This window comes from Dermochelys coriacea, chromosome 5 (genome assembly GCF_009764565.3).
Source record: "Dermochelys coriacea isolate rDerCor1 chromosome 5, rDerCor1.pri.v4, whole genome shotgun sequence".
Lineage (NCBI taxonomy): Eukaryota > Metazoa > Chordata > Testudines > Dermochelyidae > Dermochelys > Dermochelys coriacea.
Genome location: NC_050072.1, coordinates 74609370 through 74630812, shown reverse-complemented (window position 1 = coordinate 74630812; position 21443 = coordinate 74609370). Strand labels below are relative to the sequence as shown.

General features: G+C 41.6%; 1 protein-coding gene across 4 annotated transcripts in view; it reads right to left on the bottom strand.

The window, feature by feature from the left end:
* LVRN (laeverin) overlaps positions 1-21443 on the bottom strand; it is a 63315-nt gene that overhangs the window by 31443 nt on the left and 10429 nt on the right. For all 4 annotated transcript variants that reach the window (XR_006281512.1, XR_006281511.1, XM_043514873.1 and 1 more), the window contains exons 2-5: positions 13190-13332; positions 10629-10768; positions 9271-9397; positions 1287-1441 (exon numbers count right to left, since the gene is read on the bottom strand). Coding sequence is in view for 2 of the 4 variants with exons in the window: in XM_043514873.1 (XP_043370808.1) it covers positions 1287-1441; positions 9271-9397; positions 10629-10768; positions 13190-13332 (565 nt within the window). In the remaining 2 variants the exon portion in view is untranslated. The remainder of the gene's footprint in view (positions 1-1286; positions 1442-9270; positions 9398-10628; positions 10769-13189; positions 13333-21443) is intronic.

Below are 21443 nucleotides of genomic sequence, written 5' to 3'. Positions count from 1 at the left end.
AGTGATTTTAAACAGTTCTCCATTCTATTTAAATTAAAGCAGTCACTTATACATTTGTAAATCTAGCAGAGAAAGCCAGACTACAATTTGAAAATATGGCATTTCTCAAATAATACACAAAAGTATTTTCAAAATAGCTTCTTTCCAATTAAATATTATTATTTTGTTTTTCCTCGTTCTTAACAAAAGGAAATTGTCAAGTAGATGATAAACAGAACTGGGGAAACAGCCACTTCCAAAATCAGCAAATCCATATCCTGATGAGCAATAAAACTTCTACAACAGCTGTGATGTACTAATAGTTGGCAGTTTATATTTAACAAAAATCTGATATATCGTTTGGGGATTTGTGATTTCATTATATGTTATTTGTTGATACTTAAGGTCTGTTACCTTATTTAAAAACTATGTTTAATAAGTAATAATATTTATTTTACTGGCCCTCAATAAACACACTAACTTTTCAGACTGTCAGATGAACAAACATAGTTCAGGAGGGTGTGCATGTGGACTAGCCAAATTAAACTCTTTTTGCTAACTTTATTGTTTAAAATACTTTCTCTTGACAAAAGTATTATTAAATGAAGTATGTAAAAAATGAAGTGAAACTATTTTATCATTCCAAACCAAATCATTTTAAATTCTGTAGGTCATTATGTAAACAGTTCCAGCTACAGATAAAAATGTGTTTACCTTGCCTTCATTCTATAGTTCCATAGCCCATTCACTATTTGCCTTCTTCGATAGCTACATCTATCCGCATTAAAAATTAACATTGTTTATGGAGTCTATTCTCCCATCAATGCATTGTGGGAATTATTACTCTATCTCGATATGCATACCATGTTCATTGCTAGGGTAGAGTATTTTCTTGGAAGGTAGCCAAGTATCTTGTAAGAAAATAAACAAATGGTTCATTAGTAGACCTGTATATCCATGACCCCTTTGAGTCAACTTTTCAAATAATGCTAATACTGTCATCAGTATTTCCAAAAATCAGCATTTCATTCAAGATAAATAGATATTGGGTGGAAGTTCTTGTGTCATGCTGAAATTTGTTTTTTATATTGATCTGCCAAGTTAATTTATAACCAAAGTGTCTTCCAACCAACTGAAACAATGGCTTTGGTTATTACTGTAGCATTCCTTCCTCTAGTTACCATCAACTGTTACACCTTACATGTAAGTCGCTATTTTCCCATGTTAAATAGAGACTTTGCATCTACATAAACCGGAAAAGAGCAACTTCATAGATAAACACATATACAGAATGTTTTACCACATGCCTGGTGTCCTAGCTCATGTGAAACAATTAGGCAAATCATAGACTTTTTGCCTCCGGATTGATCACTTGGGATGTACATCAAGGATGATTCTTGGAAAGTCATTAGCCCCCAGTTTTCCATAGCACCTGCTCCAAAATCAGGCAGTGCAATCAGATCTAAATTGATTTAAACAGAAAAAAAAATCTTTAAAATTTTCAAGAGTAAAAGGCTTACATGACTGTTCTATGTTTACCCAATGTGCAATTACAAGATATATATTTTAGTTCTCTGCTGTACCATTGCAATAATCTAGAAAACGCTTTTTGGAATTGTTTTCTTTCATGTCTTTAACTGCTTATGAGACTGCTATGCCTCTCTAGGGATGCCGCTTTCAGTCAGAAAAACAAAGTCAACTAAGTCCAAGCCAAACCACTCAACAGTGTCATGTACCAAAGTACACTCTGAACTAAAATATTTGATAAAGGGATTTTCCTCCCAGCTGCTGAGAGAGAGTAGATTCAACTGTCCTCACACTCCTGAGTACTTCTGGCTCTCCATTCTCTCTGTCTTACTTTTGCCCCAGTTATGGGAGCATGCAGAAGGGAAGGAGCAGAAAAATACATCTTTCCTCTTTCTTTCTTTCTCTCTCTCTCTCTCTCTCTCTCATGGCTTCTAGGCATGTAGTTTCCCCCACTTTTTGCATCCTGGCTACTGATAAGAAAGGCTCCTTCTCAAACTCTGGCTCATTTCCACTCTTTTGTATGGATCAAGTTGCCCCAGAAACACCTTCTCTCTCGCCTCACAGCAAGTCTCACTCCACCATGACTGTTTTCCCTGTATTCCCCATTGTGCCTGATAAGCAGTGAGCTCATCACATCTATGATTCAGATAAATTTTGGCAGGATGGGTTGATTTAAATCAAGGCAATTTAAATCACCAAGTGGAAAGCCTTGATTTAAATCTTTGATTTTAATCAACTTCACCATTTGTGCGTCAGTTATTTTCTAAAGGAATTGGTTGATATAACCATTAAAAGAAAGGATACTCACCTTGTGCAGTAACTGGAGTTCTTCGAGATGGGTGTTCCTGAGGGAGCTCCACTTCAGGGACACCTGTGCCTATGAAGGGAGGTTTTTGGTAGCAGTGCCTGTTCAGCCCACACATGCCCCACACATGCTTGCGCCCTGCACCGAGGTTACATGGGGCTGCGTGAGTAAACCGCCCTATTTCCTTCTCCACTGCAAAGACCCACAAGGGAGACTCCAAAGCAGAGGGGAAGAAGGATGGATAGTGGAATAGCTGCAGGGACACACATCTAAAAGAACTCCAATTACAGCACAAGGTGAGTAACTTCTCCTCATATCAACCAATGAAAAGGCACTTTTCTTTAGAAAATAAAGAACTATGGGTGCTCCACTCCAGGTGATTCCCGAACAGTATCTCCCATTAAGGAGGTGGGCAATTCAGAATAGAGTCCAATACAGAGGAGACAACTACATTGTCCAAGGCAGTATCTGATCTGGCCACGGTTACCAAGGCATAATGATTAGAAAAAGTCTGAACAGATGACCAAGTTGCCACTCTACAGATGTCTGTAATTGGTACATCCTTAAGTAAGGTTATAGAGATAGATAGTGCTCTTGTGGAATGTGCTATTGCTCTTGAAAGGGGTTGAACATGAGTTCTGTCATAACAAATCTTAATACAACCAGAGATCCATTTTGACAACCCAGTTTTGAAATTACCAAACCCACAATGGATACAAATAGGCTAGGAGATCTTTTAAATGGTTTGGTCCTATCTAGATAGAAGGCTAGTGACTTCCTGACATCTAGGATATGGAATATGGCTTCTTGAATATTTGGTGTGGTTTTGGGGAGAAAAAAATGGGAGATGAATGGTTTGATTAATATGAAATTCTGAGTAAATCTTAAGTAAAAAACCTTGGGTGTGCTCACAGCAACACTTTATCTCCGGTGAATACCGTAAATGGGGAAGTCTGTCATTAAGGTCCCCAATTCTCCCACCCTTCAGGCAGAAGTGATTGCTACCCCTGAAGGCTGTCTTTGTTGAGAAATCTAATAAAGAACACATAGTTAGTAGCTCAAAAGTGTGTTTCATAAGGCAATTAAACACTAGGATCAAGTCCCAGATCAGTGTAGGATCTCGGATTTGTGGGGATATATTTGATAAACTTCTTAGGAATTTTGCCATAGTTGGGTGAGTAAAGAGTGCAAAACCCCCTAGGGGTGTGTGACAAACTGTTATTGGTGCTAAATGAATTCTCATAGAATTCATAGAAAGACCCAATGTTTTCCGTTCCAATAGGTAATCCAGTACCTTGGGAAAAGGAGAGCGAGTCAGCAAAATTTGATGACTATTACACCAAAGATAATATTTTCATTTCTGGATGTAAATATTTCTTGTAGATTTTTTTCTACTCTTTAATAAAATGGATTGTACCTCTATCAAACAGGATGTCTCAATTCCTCAGACCCATCAAGGAACCAGGCTTAGAGATTCAAAATCTGCAGATTGGGGTGAAGTGTTCTTGCCTACTGTCCTAGAATACTGGTCAGACTGATCGGAAGCCTCCACAAAGGGTCAGAAGTGTATGTGATCAAGTAGGGATACCAGACCTGTCTTGACCATGTTGGTGCAATCAATATTACTCTGGCTCAATCTTGTTTGATCTTGTTGAGAACTGTTAAACAGGAAGGGGAAGGGGATAAGATGTTGCAGCTGTTAGACCATGTTGGTTAAATGGTTGAGACTCTTGACCAAGCCATCAGACTGTCACTTGGAGGACATGGATGGCTGAGAAGATGTAGCTGTAGATGAAGGAGGTTTTTTTATTAAATATTATTATCTTAGTCTCTTGGCTGCAGGTTCAAGGGGCCTACAATATATTGAATATGGGGCTTGGTGTATTCTTTGTGCCATCAGAGACCTATTAAATCTCCTTTTATTTACAGAAGTGCAAATCCCTAGGGATTGCAGTGTAGCTCTTGAGTCCTTTCAAGTGTGGAGAGATGTATCCATCAAGCCTACAAAGTGCTTGCAACTGTCAAAGGGGAGGTCTTTTACAATACTCCAAACCTCTCCTGGAAAGCCCGAAAGCTGCAGCCAAGGCACTCTTCTCCTGACCAGTGCAGTGGAAATAGACCATGTTGCAGTATCTGCTGCATCCAAGGGAGCCTGGAGTGATGTCTTTGCCGGAAGCTGACCCTCTTGTATAGTAGATCTAAACTGATCCCAATGTTTTCTGGCAGATGCTCAATAAAAGAATTGTTGGATTTGGTCATGAACACCAGATGGTTTGCTATTCTGAACTGAAGTGTGACTGAAACATAGGATTTATGACCAAAAAGATCAAGTCTCTTGTGGTTGTTCATGTACAGGGTAGACTTTGAGCTATGTTTGTCTGCCTTGTTCATCAATGGCCTCCACTACTAGGGAATTTGTTGAGAAGATTGATACTCCAATTCCCTAACTGGAAAATAATACTTTTTATCCACCCTCTTGCAGGTAGGCGTTGTGGTAGCTGGAGTTTGCCAAACCATCTTAGCAGGCTCCATAAAAGTTTCATTGACCAGAACGGCAATCTTCATAAATATCAAGTGTGTAAAATATAGGAGTTTATGATAGGATTACTGAACCTCCACTAAGGGAATCTGCAGCATGTCAGAATCCACTTCCTTGGTTCCCGAAATTGCCTGAAGTCATCTGCCATGGAAGGTGATGGAGGCATGACAACTTCATCATGAGATGTGGAGGAAATATTAGTAAGAGGTTTTCACATCCTTATCAGCCCTTGCCTCTTCCTCCTCAAAGGTCTCTTCCTCTGGCATATGCGGTGATAAAGGGGGTTGAGAAGAATGGGTCCCTCTCTGTTGCCTCCGATGTTACAAAGACCTTGATGTAAATTGTTAGTGATAGAAGGCCCACAGATCTCAGCAAGGCCAGTGAGGGGGCCCAAATGGCAAAAGTGGAGGCAGCCATCTGTGTTCTTGCCATGTGGGCATCCTTTGAAGTCTATCCTCCTGTAATATGTTAGTATAGCAGGGAGAATGATGCGTCTCAGAATAGATAGGGGAACCTGCACCAAAATTTGAGAATCTGATGAGTTCTCTTCCATATACTGTAGGGGGGGGGGACAGCTGTTCCACTTGAAGAGTAGATGAAGGTGAGTGTGGTGCTTTAGGTGATAGAGGGGTTGGTCATTGAAAGCACCTTGACAATGACAAACCTCCACTCATTCACAGAAAATATTCCAGCTCACAAGATATTATCAGATCCTTAGGGTACCTAAACTCTTGCAGTACCAACAGTATCAAAGATTGGGTTGAGTGGGAACCTGTGGAGGATGGGTTTGATATCGATGCAGCAGGTACCAAGCACTTAGTATGGGAGTGAGTTGGTTCTGATTCCCTCAGTACCACAGGTAGGCAAACAGTCTTTGGTATTATTTATCTTCTTGTTATCGGTTCCAAGTATTGTTCCAGGATCGGCTTGGTCTTTTCAACCATGTCTCTGCTGCTCTGGGTATGGGAATCTGAACTTGGTACTGAGTCTGTCTTAGAGGACTGACTTCTCTTTGCCTTTGCAGTACCAGCCTCACTGGGAGCCTACATGGAACTACCCTTGGGACCTGAGATTTCCTGTAGCCTTCTTGTGAGATGGTGACCGAGAGATTCTTGGAGATTTACTCCTTACCTCCTTCTGCTTATAGGCAGATATGAATGAGAACTTCAGCACTGTAGATGTACTCAGTTCCATGGTGCTGCCTGTCTTGCTACCGGTCTCTGGTGACCAAGATCTCAGTGTGGGTGGGGTACTAGCTGTACTGGGAGGTCTATGTACCCCAGGATCTGAAGCTGAACATAAAGTTTGCTCCATCATTAGGAGTTTAAACTTAATTTTTCCAGGATCTACCCTTGAAGGAAGTGCTGATCTTGCACATACTGGAGATATGAGTACCACAGAGGCAGCGGAAGCACTGGGAGTGTCTGTCACTTTTTGGAATAGCCTCATGACAGGAGAGACACCTCTTGAATCTTGGGGATCCCAGCATTCATGAGCAAAACTAATGAAAATTTAACCCCAGGAGAAGAAATCTCCTAACTATATGAATAACTATATGAATAAAACTATATGAATAAAAAGAGGTTTTTGTTTGCTTTTGCTTTTTCTTGAGAAAGAAAAGCAAAACAAATGGAATAATTTTTCTAATAACTATAACACTATAGGGTAACCAACCATAAGGTAACTAACTATCTGAGAAAAATGCTAAATATCAGAGAACAGGCACACAGTAGACACTGTCTCAAGCCAATGGCAGTTGTGAAGGAACTGAGGTGGTTCATCCATGCAGCCTCATATAGTCTCGGTGGTAGACACAAGGATGTGCGGGGCACATGTGTGGGCCAGATGAGCATCCCTACCAAAAAATCTTCAATTGAAGGCACAAAGCTCAGGCGTACACAAAATGGAGCACACACAGAGACACTACCTGAAGAATATGTTGATTTACAACTAAATAGAGCCTTTACACTAGATTTGGTACATCTTTTTGCTACCTAGGAGGTACACTATAATTATATATATTTATTTAAGGAATTATATAGCTTAATATTTTCAGATGCTTATGAATTGTATATTTTTGTATGTTAGAAAATGGTGAATAATATATTGTTTATTTACTAGTTAATTAACTTTTTGCTCATGATTTGTGTCTAGGATGGTAACTGGGATTTAATTAAACACAAAAACACAGCATATAAAATGTTTATTGAACAAAATATTTTGGATAAACAAACATCTCTTATCAAAACATGTTTCACATTTACAACTAAATTGCAATAAGTTTAGGCCTTTGTATTAAATTCAGATGTCATTTTAAAAAGAGGTTTATTTTAAAAAAGAAAAACAGTATAATTTAAATAAAATTTAAAAATAAAAAAGTTTAAATAAAAATTTAAATAAAAAATCCAATTTCAAATTTAAAAAAAATTCTTTAATTTTTATCCACCCTGGATTTGGACATTGAAGGAAATGAAGACAGATTTTGAATGGACATCAAGGATATCAACAAGGGATATTTCATTTAAAACTATATAGGTGGTAACTAATGAGCAAATTTCATCTTCCAGACTATTAAAAAATTATTTAGGTATTTTAAATTGTCAGAGTACAAAATAAAAGGAAACTGGTGGTTAAAAATGATTTCTTTAGCTCTTATATATTAAGAAGAGCTCAATTTTTTAAACTGAAATGCATTGATCTTTAACTTTTTGTTTTTGAGCTCATAATAAATGTGCTCAGTATTTACATGAAACCATTCACAATGGGTCACATCATGCCATGGATTTTTAAGCCAAACTCTCAAATGAAGTCAAAAGGAAGTCTGCTTAGTAATCAATGTCATCACAAGGCTGAAATTTTTACTAGGAGGCCTATGTCACCACTCCATAGATCTAGTTTACATCTGTGTCACTCTGTTGAAGTCTATTAAGTTATACTGGTGTAAAACTGGAAAAATTCAGTGGTGAATCAGGACCCATAATGATGTCTACAACCTTTGCACAGGGTATACATAAAACTAAGATAATGAGGTTTAAGAAATGGCTATTGCACGTTTCCTTCTAAGCAGAAATAGAGTTTGCCTACAAGGGACATTTTTTCACGAAGGAAGATACAGGGAGATGTTGGTGAGTTACAAATTAGGATAAGATACTGCACCAAAAGCTAGTAAAGTGCAAAGAGATGTTGGTAATTTACAAGTTAGATGGGGACATAGTACAGGAAGCAAAGAAAGTTTGGGGAGGTGTGGGTTAATTATGTTAGGAACAATATTTCAGAGAAAGCAAGGTCATTGTGAGGAGAGGTCACTGACTTACAGATTAATGTAAGATGCTGCACGGAAAGAAGGGATATGGTTTTCAACTGGAATGCCTGGTTGAAAAGGGACCCTGGCAGCTCTGGTCGGCACTGCTGACCGGGCCATTAAAAGTCCGGTCGGCAGCGCAGCGTGGGCCCGGGGCTAAGGCAGGCTCCCAACCTGCCCTGGCTTTGCACGCCTCCTGGAAGCAGTTGCAAGGTCCCTGCGGCCCCTAGGTGCATGGGTGGCCAAGGAGGCGCCATGCGCTGCCCCTGCCCAAGTGCCGGCTCCGCAGCTCCCATTGGCTGTGAACCGCGACCAATGGGAGCTGCAGGGGCAGCACCTGCAGGCGTCTTGAGGGCAGCATGCGAAGCCTCCCTGGCTGCCCATGGGACTAGGGTCCACAGGGACCTGGTGGCCACTTCCTGGGAGCCATGATAAGAGCCACCAGGACCCCACACCCCAAACCCACTCCCCATACCCTAACCCCCTGCCCCAGCACAGAGTCCCCTCCCACAGCCAAACTCCCTCCCAGAGCGCACCCCCCCACACACGTCCCAACCCCGTCCCCTCCTGCATCCCAAACCCCTCATCCCTGTCCCCACCCCAGAGCCTGCACCCCAAGATGGAGCCTTCATCCCCCTCCTGCACCCCAACCTCCTGCCTTAGCCCAGAGTACCCTCCTGCACCCAAACTACCTCCCAGAGCCTGCACCCCATGCCCCCACCACATCCCAAGCCCCTGCCCCAGCCCTGAGCCCCCTCCTGCACCCCAAACTCCTCATCCCTGTCCCCACCCAGAGCTCACACCCCCAGCCAGAACCCTCACTCCCGCCCTCCCCACACCCAAACCCATGCCCCAGCCCAGTGAAAGTGAGTGAGGGTGGGGGAGAGCGAGTGAGCAACGGAGGGGGGGTGATAGAGCGAGTGGAGGGGTGGGGCCTTGGAGAACGGGTGGGGCAGGGGTGTTCAGTTTTGTGCAATTAGAAAGTTGGCAACCCTAGGGCTAGTATTCTCTGAATCCTGCACTGATAAAAGTAAGAGTCTGGCAAGACAGGACCCAATATTTCTGTAGATGTTACATCATCAGCAACCATTTGTGTTTAATGAAAGGAAGGTACCTCACCTGTTTTTGAAAGCGGGTAGCTGACGTTAAATAAATCTTCCAGAAATGAAAAGAGTGGGCCTGTGATATTTAAAGCATATTCAGCATACCCATTTTTAATTGCTTCTTTCCGACCCCAAATACGTATCTATAATAAAGCAAGGAAATGTTATTTTAGACAACTTAAATTTTCACTTTATTCACCTCTCTGCTGTGAAGGTAACATTTCTGAATAGCTGTTTTGGAAATGCTGTCTGTCCGCATCAGATCCTGCAATTAAACTTTTCATACAAGAAAAAAAATCAATTTATTACTTGTCCGAACAAATTAATGGGCAAATCCTAAGCCCATTGAAATCATTGAAAGTTTTGGCACTGACTTCAAAGGGACCAAGATTTGAGTCTAAATGTATATAGATAGTTTCCTAGTTGTTCTTTTATTAAATATGAAACACCATCTTACAACATCATAACATTGAAGACCACATTTTTAAAAGTGATATCTTAACTTGTACCAGCAAAATGAATGTGCATCTGTCTGTGGTCAGAAATGAGCTTTTGGACAGGAAATTTAGGTATTTGCATGAATAAACTGATAAATTAAATATACTGTTACCCCATCGATATATACATATGCGTGCACACATTAATCTGAGACCCTTTGAAAATTTAGCCAGCAAGTTTTGAATACATAGCAGTTTGCCAAATTGAACCCAGATGCGAGTTCTGCACATGCAAGTGATTGTAAATGCAAAATGTATGGGCACAGTTTTAGAGGCATTTGATCTCCAGGTTTTAATTTAAAGTGAAAAGGTACAGGTATTAAGTTAACATAGTCTCTCCAACCTTCAGTTCCCTTTTTCTGCCAATGTATAGTAAGAGTCTCAAATCAGCACACCATTGTGTTCTTTAATACTTAGACACAAAGGAAAGAGTTAAAATAATAGTGACAGCTTTAACTTTAAATACCTTGGCGTATGGCAGGCTCTCATGGATATATTTTCACCTAGCTCCCATTGTCTTGTCACCAATTTCAGTGGGAGCAGGAACAGAGTTACACTTTTTAAATGAAAAGTGCTAAAGAGATCTTGAATTACAAAAAAATACTTTCTGGGTAGTAACTTTTCAGAAGGTTTTACTCTGCTTATCATTCACATCAGAATTTATTGATGTAGCGATCTGTACAGCGTATATAAACTAATTATTATGAAGGAGATTTTTCTGCACATGTATTTATTGGATAAATGTTAACAGTTTTGCCATGTAATCAAATACTTTCAAAATAGGACGTATATTCAATACAAGTTACATCTTATCAAACATATGATTCACAATTTATTCTGTTAGCTGCTCTAATGAGTTATGAAGGCTCTTATTTACCTCATTGCCCCTTTCAGTCCTGGTGATGTAATCAAAGTCACAAACCACAAAAGCAGTTAGATAAGTTGACATTTTCAGTGTCGTGTTAAATGTGGTAACAGTCCATAGGCTTCCATTCTCATCTTTCATTTCAGATGTATCTAGAACAAAACACAATTTTAGTATAGAAACAAACTATCACTACTATATAATAAAACAAGAGTTTGTGTTTTAAAACTAGTCTTTTATACTCTGTATGACAGCACTGGCTACATATATTTTGGCAATAGCACCATGCCAACTTTCCCACTTAGCTCATTCCATGTATTTGAATTATTACCTTAAATACAAAGACTCTACTATTCCACTCCTAAGCTTCTTCATCAAAATCTATGAAGCACATCAAACTGTGAATTGGTTTTGGGATGTGGACAAGCATCAAAAATATTCTCCCATGCTACACTTCTATAATATGTATGTTCATAATATCACTCAAATAAATATCAAACATGCCTGAGAGTTATCAAATGCTTAAATCTCACATGCTTCAAATAAAGGGCCCAATCAGACCCTCCACAGAAAAACCCATGGAAGGAGGTTCTGAGAGAGGAAATATTTACAGACTACCTTCACAGATATTCCCGTTTTAGTCCCAAAGTTACATTACATGCCTCACAGATTTGGTAACCGTTGACTTTTATTACTTAAAATTATGACTTGAGAAATAAAGAATCATGACAGTAAGGATATTAAAAGAGACATTTACACGTGAAAGGAAGGAATCCCACAGCTTTTTAGGGTTCCTGCCTGAATACCATCTGTCCCTCATGTGGCATCTTTGTCACACACAGCATCCCACATCAGGTGAGAATCAGTGGTGAGAAACATTGCCAGGGAAATATATAATAGCTTGCACGGCTGCTGACCCTGTCATGTCTATTCTGTGGATTAACAGAAGAATTCAATTATGTGACTGTTAAGGCAGTTATCATAAGCACCCAAGAATTTTTTTTTAAGATACACACAATCTCCCCAGCCCCTGTCCTTAAATAACAGAAGTATAGCTCTCACACATACAACACCACAACTTCAGAAGTAAGTAAAAGTCATGTAGTAAAATATACTGAGTAAACACTGTATAGTAAGACTCAGAACATGAACTGTTGTGCAATCAATCACAGCTACCAGACATGGATATGTCACCATTGAAAGGTGACACAATACCACCACGACCCACCTTTCAAAACTATGACTGTGCATATTTGCCTGTGAATTTATAGATTTTTACTAACCCTCTCTGACTTTTTTTCAGACCTACTAGATAATGTTCCTGCCTCAAAAAATTAATCTGGAATAAAAGTAGGGTATGAATTCAAAGCAGATTAAGTATTCCTGATTAACTCCATGTGCAGATGCTTATTCCAAAATAAGGCACTCATATTCTGGGGAGAGGGGGGAGTTTGCACATGGAGTTAATCAGGAATAGTTATTCCAAAATAAGTCCCTCTCTCAGGCTGGTTGGCCCTTTAAGGAAACCTGGACTGAGCCTTGCCCATGACCTAGCAGTTACCCTTCAACCTTTCCTCTGATCTAGCCAGGTAGGGATAATTAGTGATCCCAGCTGGTTGTAATAGAGTTAGAATGACTGACCCCAGCCACAGAGGACAACTTAAATGGAGCTGAGCTCAGTTGAGGGAAGAAGAACTGGGAGAGGGGAAGTAGGGAGTTCCCTCTCACTAGGAAGGCAGAAGAAATAGAATCAATCCCTCTGGTGGGCCTGAAACGGGGGCAAGATCCAGGGAGAGACTGCAGAGGTGGCAGGATTCTTCTTTGGAGAAAAGCCCAGAGGGAGTAGAGTCGATTGCTGTGTCAGGGAACCCTGAGATAGGGTTTGTAAGTGGAAGCAGAAGACTTAAGTAGCCCAAGGGGCAAAAAAATCTATTCAGACTTGTTTTGATTTTCATTTGGACCTTTCGGTTAGCTCACAAAGGGTTTGAACTTTGTGCCTTGACCGGAAGGCTGAGCCATGGAAGATCTTGTTAGAGGCAGATGCCTGCAAAAGGCACTGGAAATGAGGAGACCAGTCACATTATGCAAGGGGGGCACTCCAGGGAGCAGTGTTCCCCACCCTATTCACCATGTAGACAAACCCTAACCCTTTCTGTCCCCAAACAGGAGCAGCAACTGCCTCCTTTTGGGAGATGGAGTATCCCTCCAGCAATGTGTCAAAATTACTCTTTTGACCAGCAAGGACTACCATAGGACCATTCAAAGTCTTCCCACACAGATCTAAGAACCTGGTCTCTGCAACGTCATGTTCTGCTAACCTCCTTCCACTTACATTTATTTTTTTATAGTTAACCTCCAGTCAATGCTCTGTATTATTGCTCTGTATTGCTAGGACAGAACATGTTAATTGAACAGAATTTTCATATATTTGAGCCTTTAGCCCATCAATAACAGACCAGTATAGTACAGGATGACACAGTAAAATAATGTGCTATGATTATATACTGTTCAAGTAAATTCAAACCTTTATTAAGGTAACTTGGAGAAATACAGATGTCCATTTTTTAACCTACCTATAGCAGGCATGTTGGAAAGTGCCACATAACTGGGATGATGGACAATTATGATATTAAAGGTTGCCTTCATGGCAGGTTCATCAAAGCAGGGATAAACAGTCCTGGCATATGTTGGTTCAAGCTGTGATGCAATCAGCATACTAGATTGGAAATACAGATATGGTTAATCCACCATGTTGTAGCTGATCAAAACCATTATATAGTGCACAAAATCTGCCAAATTAGAAAAAGAAAAGGTAAATCATATACATATGTGGATTTAGAAAAGGGTTAGTCATTATTTAGAGAAATTTATGACTCAGTTGTCCCCACTGAGATCCATGTGCAGATTTGCGCCTTGTTTAATTTAACCATTTTAAGGCTAATTCTTTTTTTCCATGTCTTTCTTTTCTAACTGAAGAGTTCACATTTTTATATATTTGGTTTTGTTTTTCTAATTTGATTTCTAATATGGTGTTAAAGTCTCACACATAGTCAGACCACTTACAGCAGTCAAGTGCTCAGAAATTATGCGGCCACCCATATTTTATCAGAAGTAGATTCGATGTGGATGCTTGCTTTTCTCTCTAATCCAAAACTTTCTTATTTTAAAAAAGGTAGAGTTTATTAAAGGGTTTTAAGAATTATAGGAAGTGTTTATGTGTAAAACGTGCCCCTCATCTCCACCCAAACCAGGCACAGAAGAACCCTACAGAAGAACCCTGCATGCTGCAGAGCTCTGCTCCAAGATGCTGCTTGTGGTAGTTTGGACAGAGGGCTTTGGGTCAGAGTGCAGTGGGCAGGGGAGAAGCCAGTGGGCCCAATGGCCAAATTTTCAAAAGCGTCCACTGGTTTTGGGTGCCCAACTTGAGACAGTTGAGGAAAATCCTTACTGGAGAGAAGCAGGGAAGATGCTGACAGAGGCAATTTCCATTACCTGTACAAACCAAATGAATCACATAACAGGAATTGGAGGCAGATCTACAGGTAGACCATGAGAGGATACAGCTGGAGATGAACCACCTGTGTTTTGAAAACCAGATGCTTGAAGATGGGTATCACCAAGGTGAGAGAGAAGACAGGGAATGCTACTGACAGCATGAGGAAAGAGAGGAGGACGTGGAATGTTGACATCATCTTGAAATGGACAGATTGCACCCACAAAACCCTAATTCAGTACGTGAAACCAGACACCCACGTACCTGTCCCAGTGGGTGGCAGAGATTCCAAATTATTTCCTTGCTTTAAGGAAGGGGATGACATGGATGTATTTCTAAATGCTTTTAAAATGGGGTGTGAATTGAATAAGATAGGGCAGGAGGACATGGTCTGGTGCCTGGCTCCATTACTATCACAAAGGACTTAGATATTTTCCCCCTTATGGACAGAGAGAAATATAAAGATCATGGGCAACATAAACAAGCTTTCTTGCCAAAGTTCAAACTTCTCCCTGCATATAGAAGATTTGGGGAGTTCAGAAAAAAAAGGGACATGATCTGTGGTTTCAACTCAAATTAGGGGAACTGGTTGGAGGGTTTTCATGGTCGATGAGGTCTATGAATTAATGGGCTTACAACAATTCCTTAAACTCTGCCACCACAACCTGAAATAATGGTTAATAGACAAATATCCTAGAGGCATGACCGTATCTGGGAAATGGGCCAACCAACATGCAGACAGTCCATTGGCAGTTAAAAAAAAAAAAATCAAGGGAGATAGCACAAATCTGGCCACCCAATCAAGCTCTGCCCCCCCATTTCCCCCCCCAAGGGAGAATGGGCTAAATCCAGACACGGGTAGGAGGCAAACCATAACAAAGGCCCAAAAAGGGAACCTGGGAAGCTGATACGTTTTTATTGCCATAAAAGTGATCATAAGACAAAATACTGCCTGGTGCTAGGGTGATCAGAGGCTAGTTGTAGCACATAGCCGGTCCAGGTGGCAATGACTCCACCATCAGTGGAACCAAAACTAATCCCATCAGTGAATTTGACTCTGTCAAACTCCAAATGGGAATCAATTAAACACTGTTTCTCAGTGGAGGTGGATGGGAAACGACCCAATGACGGAGGGATACTGGAACCCAAGTAACTTGTATGCCCATGAGCAGCAAACCCCTCATGGATCATTCCAGACAGATTCATGACTATTCAGGGAATAATAGGTCCCCATTTCCATGTCCCTGTGGCTCAGATCCACCTGAAATGGGGTGGCAATCAGGGCCCTAGCACTGTTTGGGTACCTTCCCAACTACCAGTAGAGGTCTTGTTGGGAAATGACCTGCAGTCCTGGGCCTGCATCACTTGTATGGTTACTTGGAGCCAAGAGCAGAAAGCCAGAGCCCCTGCCTCAGACCGAGCTGAAAGCTGGCACACAACTCTGAGTTGCTGCCTGACCATGTGAGTGCACGGCCTGGGGTTAGGCAGAGTCCTCCTGATTCCCCCTCTGAGGTCTGTGTAAGTGGGCCCCAGTGATCAGCCTAAGCTCTCCCAGTTTCTGCTTTGGAAATCATGCGGGAACAATTAACTGACCCCTCAAGGAAAACCTAGGGCTGCAGCAGACTCCCCAGGCTACTTCCTGACAGGATGGTGCCTGGAAAGGTTTCTCTGGGATCAGAGGTAGCTTTATAAAGAGTGGATGCACCCTAAGAATGTTGAGCCATGGAGTATACAGAGACAATAGGTGGTATCACAAAAGTACCATCTTAGACTACTCAGGCTAGTTGGGATACTTGGGAATACAGCTCAGCAAACAGTGCTTACTCCAGAATTTCTACTGGGCTGGGGTTTTTGAGGCAGTGCCAAAATACTGTAAGAGCTGTGACCCCTGTCAGAGGGTGGAAAATGGCTGGAATAAGGGCAAGGCTGTCTTGATTCCTCCTCCCATTATAGAGGAATGCTTTCCGAGGATTGCTATGGACATTGTGGGACCCCTTAGCAAAACTACCCATATGGAGAAAAAGTATATTCTGGTGGTAGTATCGCTATCAATAAGCAGTAGCTCTGTCCTCCATAGAGTCAGACAAGTTGGCTGATAGGTAGGGCTAACAACATTCATCTAGGGACAAGGGCGGTTCTCCCTGAGGTTTTGATTGATCGCGGGGCTAACTTATGTCAGCCCTACATGAAGGGCTATGGGAGAAATGTGCGGTTCCACAATTTTGGTCATCTCCCTACTACCCCCACACTACCAGGCTGGTTGAGAGATTTAATGGAATCCTTAAAATTATATTGAAAACTTTGTGGACCAACAGCCTGGTGATTGGGATAAATATGTACCTGACCTGTTATTTGCGTATTAGGAGGTTCTCTGGAAATCCACAGGATTCTCCCCTTTTGAACTGCTCTATTGGAGGAGGAGGTTCCCTGGACCTAATGAGGGCAAAGTGGGAAGGGACAGCTTCTCCCAAGGGAATGTCCATGGTGGAGTACTTGTTGGGTTTCTGGAGGAAAAAAACAACTCACTGACCTTCTGGGTTTTCTCTGAGAGAATCTATCTAGAGCTTAGAAGAAACAGAAAGTCTGGCGGGACCACACCACATGTGCTCTGACATATGGTACAGGGGACCAAGTTATGATGCTCATTCCAGTGTTAGAAGCACTGCACATGTGCTGTCAGTGCCAAATCCTGAGCATAAAGTGGTTTGACATTGTGGAAAATGTCACAATCTTTCTCCAGCAAAAAAAGATAACATTTGTATTTTCAGTCAGATTTGGGAAGAGCATGTGACCCCTTTAAGGAAGATGTTTTATAGCATTCAGACAGTAGGCCTGACTGTAAAGGTGGAAAAATGCAAAATGGGGGTGGCCGAAGTGGGCTACTCTGACCATGGAGTGGAGAGGGGATGCATAAAACCAGAGCCTGCAAGAGTGGAGGTTAAGAATTGCCCCACTCCCCAGACACAAAAACCAGGTACAATTTTTTACTGGGATGGCCAGATATTAGCAGAGGTTGTCCCTCACTGATCTGTGTGTAAGAAGGGTAAGTCAGACAAGGTTATCTGGTCCAACCAGAGTCAATGCAACTTCTGTGAACTGAAAGAAGCCATAAGTACAGACGCAGTTCTGGTATATCCAAACTTTGAAAAGGCTTCCATGGTATTCAGAGATGCCTCTGACACAGGCTCAGGGTTGTGCTGATGCAAGCTGATGAAAAGAGGAGAGGCACCCCACAGTGTGTGGGACCAAGAAATTGCATCCCTGAGGAAAAACAACTATGCAACAATGGAAAAAGAATGCTTGGTTATGGTGTGGGCCCTCAGCAAACTACAGCAGTACTCTTTTGGATGACATGTGACCATTGCATGCAGTGACCATTCCCCACTCAACAAATGAAAAGGACAAATGCCACATAGCTAAAATAGAGATTAGTGCTCCAAGATTAAGATGGAAATGACTTGTGTTAAAGGGAATTCAAATTTGGTTGCTGATGCCCTGTCCAGGAAATAAGACAATAGGTTCCCCTAGGATGCAGGTCAACCACCCTAAGCCATATCTATATGTTCAGCGCTGCATCTGTACTGATACAGCTGCACCACTGCAGCGCATGAGGTGAAGATGCTCTATGCCAACAGGAGAGAGCTCTCCTGTCAGCATAAAAAAACACCTCCACAAGTGGAATAAGCTATGTCGGCATGTCCCACCAACACAGCGCTGTGCGTACACTTATGTCGGTGTAATTTATGTCAGTCAGGGGAGTGGAATATTATGAGCGACATAAATTTTTCAAAAAGAAAAGGAGTACTTGTGGCACCTTAGAGACTAACAAATTTATTAGAGCATAAGCTTTCGTGAGCTACAGCTCACTTCATCGGATGCATTTGGTGGAAAATGCATCCGATGAAGTGAGCTGTAGCTCACGAAAGCTTATGCTCTAATAAATTTGTTAGTCTCTAAGGTGCCACAAGTACTCCTTTTCTTTTTGCGAATACAGACTAACACGGCTGCTACTCTGAAACCTGTGATAAATTTTTCAGACAGGCTGTAGTGTAGACATAGCCCTAGTTACATCTACTTTGGCGGGGAGATGCAACAGATGGCAATTTCCTGCACTATCCTTGAAAATCTTTATAGTATTAAGTTTATGTATTATTTTGAGCTGGGATTATATGAAACCCCTCTAGAGGAGAGATGTGATGTGAAGTCTGGTAGTTCAAAGGACTATATTGCAAATGTGCCAGAAAAGAATAAACTTTTTGACAATAAGTGTGAAGTGGAGTTCCTGAGGAAAACTTAGGGAGAGGTTAATGCAAATTCCCCATCTCCGGTTATGCAAAAACTCAGCCTTTTGAAACTAAGCCCTGAGGAAGGAGTCATTGTCTGCTGATTACCTCTTCTCGGAGACTGGAAATCAAGGGCTTGTATAAAGAAACAGCTCAACTGCCTAGCCAGGGGTCTGGTTCTGAATCTGAGATTGTCAGGAACGTGCAACAGGGCAAACCCAGTTGTGGGTTTTGAAGGACTGACCAGAACTTGAGGGTGGAGTTGGTGGTGATCTCTGGTAAGCATTTTTGCTCACCTAAAGATCTTCTATTGTTTTTAATGTTCTCCCTGTTAGAATACAAGTGCTTGCTTAGAAAGAGCTCTGTGGTAACCTTTAATTGCAAGCAACACACAGCCTCTCTAGAGAAAAAACAAAGTACAGTTGGTGGCCTTTTAAGCAGTCTGGCTTGCTGGGGATATCACAGTGTAAATGCAGGGAGCTGTGCAGCCTTAAAGAACCCCAGTCAGGGTGGAGTGAGACATGGGTCTCTGCCCAAGAGGTAATGACTGGGAGCCAGAAATCTTTAAATGGGTGCCCTCAAGAGAGCCCTCCCTTAGAGTTTCCACAGAGTTAGAGAGCACCTTTAATCTCTATGGATTCTATAGGAGCTTCAATGGCATAGGCTATGTAGGGGGTAGACCTAATGAGTATATCAGTGCATAAATCTGACACCCTAACCATGACCCTTCCCAACCAGCAATGCCCAGTACTGGGGTAGCACTTGCTGTTGGTCTTAGGAGATATTGTGGGCACCTTGCATCACTGCAAACTCCCCAACCCCAGTGGAATTTCTATTCCCCTCCTTCTTTTCCCTCTCCCCACCATGCCAGAATCTGTGCCAGTAGAAGCTAGCAGAGAGACTGCATGAATTTGGCACACTGCCAGCAAATAATTTTCATTACAAAGCACAACACATGTTAGCCACGGCATTATTACAAAAAGAATTAAAGGTTGTTTTTCCAGCAGATTTCCACATTAAAAAAAAGTATGAAAATGCTTCATCTACTGTACTTAAACAGTGGATGTTTCACCCCCAGTACCTCAGGTCAGGCAGTGGTATGAGTCACTGTTTGTTTGCTTATTTTTAAAAGATCCTAATCTGACTGAATTCTAGTATACTTTATTCCACATTGCAAATCTACCACATTTGACACAAATCAGTCCAAATGGAATTTTATTTTCCTAAGGCCCAGCATTGTATAAGCAGACAAATTAACTCCCCCCACTATTCCTCTTTTGCTCAAAGAAATTTGTAGAAAATGAACCTTTTAATGAACTATTTTAATAAATGTTGTATAACAGGGATCGGCAACTTTTGGTACGCGGCCCGCCAGGGTAAGCCCCCTGGCGGGCCGGGCCAGTTTGTATACCTGACGCATCTGCAGGTTTGGCCAATCGCAGCTCCCACTGGCTGCAGTTCGCCACTGCAGGCCAACAGTGGCTGTGGGAACCAGTGGCCAGCACACCCCTTCGCCCGCACCACTTTCCGCAGCCCCCATTGGCCTGGAGTGGCGAACCGCGGCCACTGGGAGCCGCGATCGGCAGAACCTGTGGACACAGCAGGTAAACAAACCGGCCCGGCCCACCAGGGGGCTTACTCTGCTGGGCCGCATGCCAAAAGTTGCCAATCCCTGTTGCATAAAAATGCCAGAGGTTAGCAAAATAAAATCAGAATTAGAGTATTCCCAAATAAGGGCAACCTGACCGTTAACAGGCTCTTTGAGAATAAGGCATGATTACTTCAGCTATTCCCAGTTGTATTTCACCTCATATGAAATGAACTAAGTTTAAAACACTAGAAATCTTTTTCATCATGTATAAAGTCTTCATGTTTATGGAGGATAAACTGGCATTTCTCCAATAACTCCTATTAACAGCCTTCTTGCTAGAATATAATAGTATTAGGATGACACTGGAAGTACTACAACAGTTTCCACCTTCTTCCCGTGTCCCAACTGTTTAGGAAAGTAACATTTTTGAAATCATTAACACCGTTTACACACAACTACAAATTTTAAAAAGCTTACAACCACGTTGAACTCATTTGAACCATGTATGGCGACTGAATCTTGAAGATAGCTTAGTGTAAACCATCTTAGTTTTAGGGTAGACAACAGGTTTTAGTATGTAACTGTTAGTACTTGGTAATCCATATTGGTCCTGTTTCTAGGTCTTATCAATTGACATAATACAGACAATTTAAAAAAAACCCACCAGAACAGGTAGTGGATTGTCCATTTACACCTACCAGTGTTCATCTAAAACATAAGAACATAAGAATGGTCATACTGGATCAGACCAAAGGTCCATCTGGCTCAGTATCCTGTCTTCCAACAGTGGCCAATGCCAGATGCCCCAGAATGAATGAAAGGTAATCATCAAGTGATCCATTCTCTGTCACTCATTCCCAGCTTCTGGCAAACCGAGGCTACGGATACCATCCCTGCCCATCCTGGCTAACAGCCATTGATGGACCTATCCCTCCATTAATTTATCTAGTTCTTTTTTGAACCCTGTTATAGACTTGGCCTTCACAACATACTCTGACAAAGAGTTCCACAGGTTGACTGCGCTGTGTGAAGAAATACTTCCTTTTGTTTGTTTTAAGCCTGCTGCCTATTAAGTTCATTTGGTGACCCCTAGTTCTTGTGTTACGAGAAGGGGTAAATAACTTGTGAGTCTTCAAGAATCAGTTACATTTGCAATCAGAGGGCAAGACTGTATTGTGTACAGAATGGGTACTAAGAAAAATTGCACTGATTAGGATAGTACTCAAAAATCTTAAGATTTACATGAAATTAAGCCAGTACTTTCGTACAAATTCTATAGGGACATATACTACTCTTGATCTGAGCACACAGCACTCAATTCACAGCAGTGAAAGTTCTGCATGTAGGTCTGACAGTAAAACATGTCTCCCAAATTCCACGGAGTTAATCCAATACAACTGAAGTAGGAAGAAGGAAGACAAGTGTGTCTTTAAAACACCTTTCTGTCCCCCCGATCCTGA